At 40.4% G+C, this 7,407-nt stretch overlaps 1 protein-coding gene across 1 annotated transcript; it reads left to right on the top strand.

The window, feature by feature from the left end:
* The first annotated feature begins 2,821 nt into the window (after positions 1-2,821).
* On the top strand, positions 2,822-7,185 carry LOC110873451 (protein PEP-RELATED DEVELOPMENT ARRESTED 1, chloroplastic). Its single transcript, XM_022122388.2, has 9 exons — positions 2,822-3,209; positions 3,743-3,898; positions 3,985-4,053; positions 4,571-4,741; positions 5,262-5,405; positions 5,778-5,933; positions 6,028-6,081; positions 6,558-6,617; positions 6,781-7,185. The coding sequence occupies exons 1-9, from the start codon at positions 2,913-2,915 to the stop codon at positions 6,823-6,825; spliced, it is 1,152 nt and encodes a 383-aa protein (XP_021978080.1). The 5' UTR covers positions 2,822-2,912; the 3' UTR covers positions 6,826-7,185.
* The last annotated feature ends 222 nt before the right edge of the window (positions 7,186-7,407 follow it).

Genomic DNA, 7,407 nt, shown 5'->3' with positions numbered 1-7,407 from the left:
TAAAGTTAGAATGGGTCGAATAAATGCATAGTGACATTTAGTCATTCGGTCCGTAATCGAACCTTCGGTATAACAAATATGATAGACACGTCGGTAATGAATTTACAGACGTATAGGAAAAAGAATCCCCTAAAACAGACAACCGAGCAGAAAGTTATGGTCATTTTAAGTCAAAAATCTGAATTTTCTGGAACTGGCAGCAAATGCAGGACACAGAACTGAACCTGCTGGAAAACGTACTCCCCCGCGCCACGCGGGGGAGACATAGTGAACTGGCGCGAGACGCGGGGGCTCCCGCGCCACGCGACAAAACGAACGGATCCTGGCGCGACACACGACAGGACTAGTTTTGAAATTTTATTTTATTTTTCATATTTCGATGTTGGAACTTGTTTATATGTACTAAATTAATGTCAAAACTAACGTTTTTAGTGGTTTTGACCCTAGGTGACAATGGGGATCTTACGGATGGTGGTCAAGCAATTTTTGAAGAACCGAACACACTTTAGAAGCTTCCGCGATATCTAACTTTAATAGACAATGTGTTGGAATGTAAACAATTTACTAAACAACTTATGAATGTTTGAATTAGTCGTTAATTGACTAATGTTTTGCTACTTATGAACTTTATCTATGGAACTGATGTTATAATTTGGACGTCTTTTATATAAAATTGTATGAATTATTATTAAATTCAAGTAGTAATTAGACGGGTGTTACACGAACAATGGCTCGAGCTCGCTCCATAAGTATCTCCATGGTTTTTGGGAGATCTTCGTGGAGTTTTTCTACGAGCTGATTGTTCCGAACTCCATGACAAAATCCGGAAACTCGGAGCTGGTCAACTGCTCCACTTATGTGCATGTTTTCTCGATTAAAACGATCGATGAAGTCTTCTACGGATTCTCCGTCACGATGTTTTATGTGGTGGACCTTAGTAATGTCTTTCTTGCAGCGTCGCTGCTGGCAGAAATTTTGTAAAAATATACGTCGAAAATCTTCAAAGTGATCAATCGACCCTTCTGGCAACCCATCGAACCATACCCTTGCCGATCCGGTGAGAGTTTGGGCGAACATGTGACACCAAACCGGCATGGGCCACTGTTCGACCTTAGCCGCTCCGGCGAATGCGAACATGTGGTCGTCAGGGTCGGACGTACCATCGTAAAACTTCAATGTGGGGGGCATCTTCAATTTTACCGGGAGTGGGGCATTAACGATCGTTAACGTGAACTTCGACTGAGAAGTCATAGACGTAGGATGATACGGCATGATCAGCTCCTGATCCTGAGGGTTTAGACCCATAGATCCCTGGCGAAACAGGTCATTGAGACCGTTATTCATCGGAGCACTCGTAAACGAGGGAAATTGAGCAACGCATGTTATGGGAATGGAGATTATAGGACTTACCATAGACCCCGAGATGAAAGCTCCAACGGAGGCGGCTGGGTAAACACTACTGAACAAGTTCGTGTAGAGACTCTGCAACATTTCTTCTCGCTGTTGCTGCTGCTGTAGTTGCCGTAGCAGGTCGGCATTCCGTTGAAGGAAGGCATTGTCAAAATTAGGCAACGGCGTAGCAACTGGAGCAGTAACTGATGGTGTGGAGACAGAGCTTGCTATCATAGAACTTGTAGGAGGAGGTACTGTCGCTGATCCTGCTTGGATCGCTGTAGTGGCAACTGCTGTAGGGACAACTGTTAAAGGTGCAACACTTCCTTCCCAAATGTCGCTATAGGACGGGAAAGTGTTTGTGGAAACTGCTGTCGTTGATTCTGCCATAATTTCGAATGAACAGAATTAGGAAAGCGAATTGTGTGAATTCGAGGGGATAGCACCACTGAAGACTCAAAACCAGTTGGTCCGACCTGGTCAGAGTAGAGCTTCAGATGACCTAGCAAGAACCTGCAAGATCACAAGGAAAAAGCACACCCTTTGCCTCGTCACAGGGAGGGGGCCTCTCTGTGACCAAGCTCGGGCGTGAGAATAAGTATTTGTGTGAGAGAAAAGGTCAGGGAGAGAGAGAGGAGAGTTTAGAGAGAGAAAGTAGTGATTACCCTTTGCTAGAAGTCTTGGCGGGGTATTTATAGTTTTTGGGTATGCTGACGTGGCGAGTTGGTTAGGGTCGGACCAGTCACTGTCAAGGCAGTTAAAGCTGTGGGCCCCCGGTTAGTTAGGGCGTATCAAAGTGTTTAGTTGTTTCGTTTATGACATTTGGGTGCGACCTGAATCTTTAAGTAAGGAGGTTCGGTCCTATGTTGTCGGTCATTTGGTCCGACCAAGAACGTATCCTCGTCACCAAGCAAGCTTATCGAAGACATCAGGATTTCTATGGGTGAAGAATGGGCCAAAATGAGGCTAAATGGTGTATGTTTGACACATTTCTACCAAGAAACCGGATGTGAAAACACAACCTGAACAAAGCAACAACTAACAAACAAATATACCTTGTCCAACTAATCGAAACCGACCCATAACCAAATCACACTTAACCGACCATTGGCTATGGTTAACATGAATCCACACAAAGTAGGGATGAGCTCGGTACCGATCGGTACCGGAAACGAAAGTACCGGTACCGAAAATCCCCAAAAGTAGGTACCGGTACCGAATATACCCGGTACGGTTCGGTACCGGTATTTGAGGGTAAAAACCGGTACCGGACCAGTACCGAAAATGTTAAAAGTCGATACCGAATAGGTATCGAAAATATATCCGGTTTGATAAATTCAGTACCGGTACCGGTTCAGTACCGATACCGGGTATCATTTGTCATCACTAACACAGAGTAATTTCTTCTAGCTTTGTGTTAAAAAAACATAAAATTCAACCAGTGAAGCCAAAACCCCATCTCCTGGGTCAGAACCAATTTTGATTGCAAACGTTAAACCCTCCCTCTTCACTCTGTATCAATGGCGAAACCTATCATCTCTTCAATCTTCCTCCCACATCTCCACTGCACCACCACCCAAAAACCACCATCTCTTCATCTCCCAAACAAGAGAAACCCGTTAATAATCCGTGCCAGTTACGAGGTCGGAGGAGGCTACACGCAGGAAGAACTGGAGGCACGCGAGAGAGGCAGAACCAGACCCAGACCACAACAATCATCAAAGGATGAAACAAACACTTGGGGTCCTGAACAGTATGAAGCTCTGTTAAAAGGCGGTGAACAAGTTACTTCTGTTCTTGAAGAAATGGCTAATCTTGTAAGATATATGCTTCTGTTGTTGTTGTTTGTTTGGGGTGTTATTTGGGTTTTTCTTTTCTTTGTGGCATTTCATCAGTCATCTGGTGGGCACAGTTATATCTGGGTGTGAACCATAATAGCTAGGTTTGGTTATTGAATTCCCTTAACCGTAACCATAACTGAACTTTGGTTTCGATTAATCGATTATGAATCTCGATTATGGTTCAGTTTCGGTTAATATTGGTTATTTCGGTTCGGTTATCGGTTTAGTTTGATTAGTATGCTAATCTGGTTAGTTTTAGTCAATTGTTTTGAAGGGTTTGAGCCTTTGTAGGATTACGATTGGTTTTAGTATAAATAGGGAGATTGTAATCGGTATTATGTGTGCTTCTGTTTTCCAGTTTAATCAACAAAAGGGTCGACCAGTCAAACAGTTTGTTTAACTTTTGTCTTGTCGAGTGTCATTTGATGGGTTTTGTTTTGCTTTGTTTACTATACTAAACGTTTATTCTAACGCTCTCATTGTCTTTTCAATTTCTACTTGTGTAACAGTTAGAAGATGACCAAATGGACGAAGAATCCGAAGAGTTAGCAGTGCTGTTGGCTGCACAAGGTGTGATCGGAAAACGAGTTGATCAGATGGAAGCAGGCTTTATGATGGCCCTAGATTACATGATCCAACTCGCTGAGAAAGACGATGACGACAAGGTTATGTTTCAAATTATCATCATTCGCTTTTTAACTATCTTCGTGTATTTGAAAATCATAACAATCCTTTTGTCAAATAATTTCAGCGCAAGTCTCTTTTGGAAGTAATCAAGGAGACCGTACTATCCCATCTCACCAAAAAATGCCCGCCACATGTAAACTACTACAAGTTCTACAATCACAAACTTCCGCCACTTATCTCATTTTTTGAGTAAAATGCCATTTTCGTCCTTGAGGTTTGGCCTGTTTTGCGACTTTCGTTCAAAGGTTTGTTTTTCCGCATCTGGATCCAAAAGGTTTGAAATCTTGCCATTTTCATCCGCCTCGTTAATTCCATCTATTTTGCTCCGTTAAGGCAGGGGTATTTTCGTCTTCTGTATTTAGTAAGGGTATTTTGAATACCTGTACATTATGTGAAATGCTTATGCATAAAGTGACAAAAACCCAAATTGCCTCTAAGTTAACAAAAGGACGAAAATACCCCTGACTTAACGGAGAAAAATGGATGGAGTTAACGAGCCGGATGAGTATGGCAAGATTTCACCTTTTGGATCTAGATACAAAAAAACAAACCTTTGGGATGAAAGTCGCAAAACTGGCCAAACCACAGGGACGAAAATGGCATTTTACTCCTCATTTTTTTATTACAACTTTTTTTAAATTCATCTGTAGGTTCAAGTTGTCGGGCTGCTATGCAGAACCCCACAAAAAGAAAGTAGACATGAATTGCTCAGGCGAGTGGCGGCAGGCGGTGGTGCGTTCGAAAGTGAAAACGGTGCAAAAGTTCATCTTCCAGGGGCGAATCTAAATGATATAGCTAATCAAGCTGATGACTTATTAGAGGTAATTCTATTCGTTACAAATCCACATTGGTCCATTATTTTTCAAAGAGTAAAATGCCATTTTCATCCCCGAGGTTTGACCAGTTTTGCGACTTTCCTCCAAAGGGTTGTTTTTCTGCATCTGGATCCAAAAGGTTTGAAATTTTTTGCCATTTTCATCCGGCTCGTTAACTCCATCCATTTTCTCCGTTAAGTTAGGGGTATTTTCGTCTTTTTACCTACTCGTTTTTGTTTAATAAGGTATTCTGAATGCTTGTACATAAAGTGAAAAAGACCGAATTGCCCTTTAAGTTAACAATAAAGACGGAAATACCCCTGGCTTAACGGAGAAAAATGGATGGAGTTAACAAGCCGTATGAAAATGGCAAGATTTCAAACCTTTTGGATCCAGATGCGGAAAAAGTGAAAAACAAACCTTTGGATGAAAGTCGCAAACTGGCCAAACCTTAGGGACGAAAATGGCATTTTACTCTTTTTCAAAAGTAAAATGTTTACATCTAAACGAGCGTGTTTTGATGCAGACGATGGAAAGTCGGCCTGTTGTTCCTGACAGAAAGCTGCTGGCAAGACTCGTTTTAATCAGAGAAGAAGCCCGGAGTATGATGGGCGGTGGATTATTAGATGAAAGAAATAATCGTGGTTTAAGTACTCTACCTCGATCAGAGGTCTGTTTATAAAAAGTAAAGCATATTTATACCATAAGACTGAACTAACCAAACCATAACCGAACCTAATTAACTGAAAACCGAATTAACCGACGGTTCCTTTTTTTGTATTTTTGAAAACCGATTTTTTCTGTTCGCTTTTGGTTATGCTTGTGTTCATAACCGAAAATAACCGAATCGAACCGGATTAGTTAACCGTAACCGACACAAAAACCGTTTAACCGAAACTGATCGGTTATAAAACTATAATAACTGAAAATGTCGGTTTTGGTTTTGGTGAAAGCTCATAACTGAACAGAACAGAACCGAACCCATTTGATCCTAACCCATTTGATTTTGACCCGTTTCAAACATACCCATTTTTCAACGCAGGTCAACTTTTTGACTAAACTTGTTGCTCAGAAGCCTGGGGAACAGGTGCGCCAGATGATTAAGAATGTGATGTTAGGAAAAGATGAAGGCGCTGATAGAACCGATGAAGAAGAGAGTAAAAGTGTAGGAACGTTTTCAAGTGGGATTGCTGGAAAGGTGAGCATTTCGGCATGTTTTTTTACGGAAGTTAATGTTATTGAATCCGGTACATAGTACATGTTCTTGACACGTTGCTTCTAATGATCTATAGAGTTCAAAACCAAATCCAGTGCGGCCTGGCATGTTTTTAGAAACGGTCTCTAAGGTATTCTTTGTTTTAATTCATGATTTCAACCCAATTATTTTTTATTGGATCAATTTGGGTATGTTCATCTCTAACGGTTAGTTAAATTAGAAACGGGTCAAATGGTTTGAGACCCATAGTGCATATTTAATCCCAAAATCTCCTAAATCGTTTTATTAAAAAAACTAGATAATTATTGAAATAATTTAATTGTTGTAAACACTTGTAATCATATTAGATACACTAATTGCATAAAAATGCCATTTTCGTCCCTGGATGAAACTGGAAAGATTTCAAACCTTTTGGATCCAGATGCGGAAAAACAAACCTTAGGACGAAGTTTCAAAAGTAGCCAAACCTCAGGGACGAAATCGAAATGGCATTTTACTCTTGAAAGTATGAAAATTGGGTGTTTGACCTGTTACCCTCCCTCCCCACCCGTTTTTTCACTTATGCTTTGGGTGAAAATTTCTTGAGTTTGCCGAACATGCATGCAGGTGTTAGGTGGGATATATGATGGAAATATCTCTGGCATCACTGCACAACATCTTGAATGGGTAAGTATTTAGATCACTATGTTTCGACATATTATCCCTCTTCATATTCTAGTTTGTCCCAACACAGGTTTTTATATTTTACTTGAACCGTTAAAAAACAACACCATATGCCCATTAAAGATCCGCTCTCTTAACTTGTATATTTACTTGATGGTATGTTCAGGTTCATCAAAACACACTTCAAATCCTTCAAGAAATAGCATTCTAAGGCCACATGCAAATATGTCCAAAAACAAGTTCCAGATATATACTAACGTGTGACCAACTAAGGTAAGGTTCGGTCATAATGAAATTTGCCACGTCATAGTGTCACAAAGCTCACTGAGCTAACCGATAAAGCAAATGGTCAGATCAAAAGGGCGTACCGAGTGCATCTGCGAGTAATATCTGACAATCTGCTCTATTTTGAGAGAGGACGATGCTACAAAATGTTATGTTAGTCAATCTGTCTCTAGGATGATATTTGATAGTTTTAAATAAATAAATAGCATGTGAAGTTTAATCTACGCCATTATTGTAACAATTATAGTTCATGACTTGAAACAAGGCATTTAAATTTTATCACAAACAATTCACAAGTATAACACAAGAGTCATCATATTTGTAAATGCATCAATTGGGTAAAGGTAAAGCTGACCAAACTTAAAACATGGATCCATAAGATATGAAGACTGAAGAGAAGAATCTTAACCATGGATTTGTTAACTCATGTTTATTTTCCTGTTCGTTTCATGCTTTATGATCCTTTTCATGTAATGCTATTTCGGAGTTGTGCTATTTAGGTGATTAG

The sequence above is a fragment of the Helianthus annuus genome, chromosome 8 (genome assembly GCF_002127325.2).
Source record: "Helianthus annuus cultivar XRQ/B chromosome 8, HanXRQr2.0-SUNRISE, whole genome shotgun sequence".
Taxonomy (NCBI): domain Eukaryota; kingdom Viridiplantae; phylum Streptophyta; class Magnoliopsida; order Asterales; family Asteraceae; genus Helianthus; species Helianthus annuus.
The sequence above is the reverse complement of the archived record's forward strand: the minus strand, read 5'-3'. Positions and strand labels throughout refer to the sequence as shown.

What these genes read in the sequence shown, in the direction of transcription:
- LOC110873451 (XM_022122388.2), top strand. Translation starts at nt 2,913, where the DNA reads ATGGCGAAACCTATCATCTCTTCAATCTTCCTCCCACATCTCCACTGC. An exon ending in GTACTCTACCTCGATCAGAG is followed by an intron (nt 5,406 to 5,777) that starts GTCTGTTTATAA and finishes TTTTCAACGCAG; the next exon opens with GTCAACTTTTTGACTAAACT. An exon ending in TTTTAGAAACGGTCTCTAAG is followed by an intron (nt 6,082 to 6,557) that starts GTATTCTTTGTT and finishes ACATGCATGCAG; the next exon opens with GTGTTAGGTGGGATATATGA.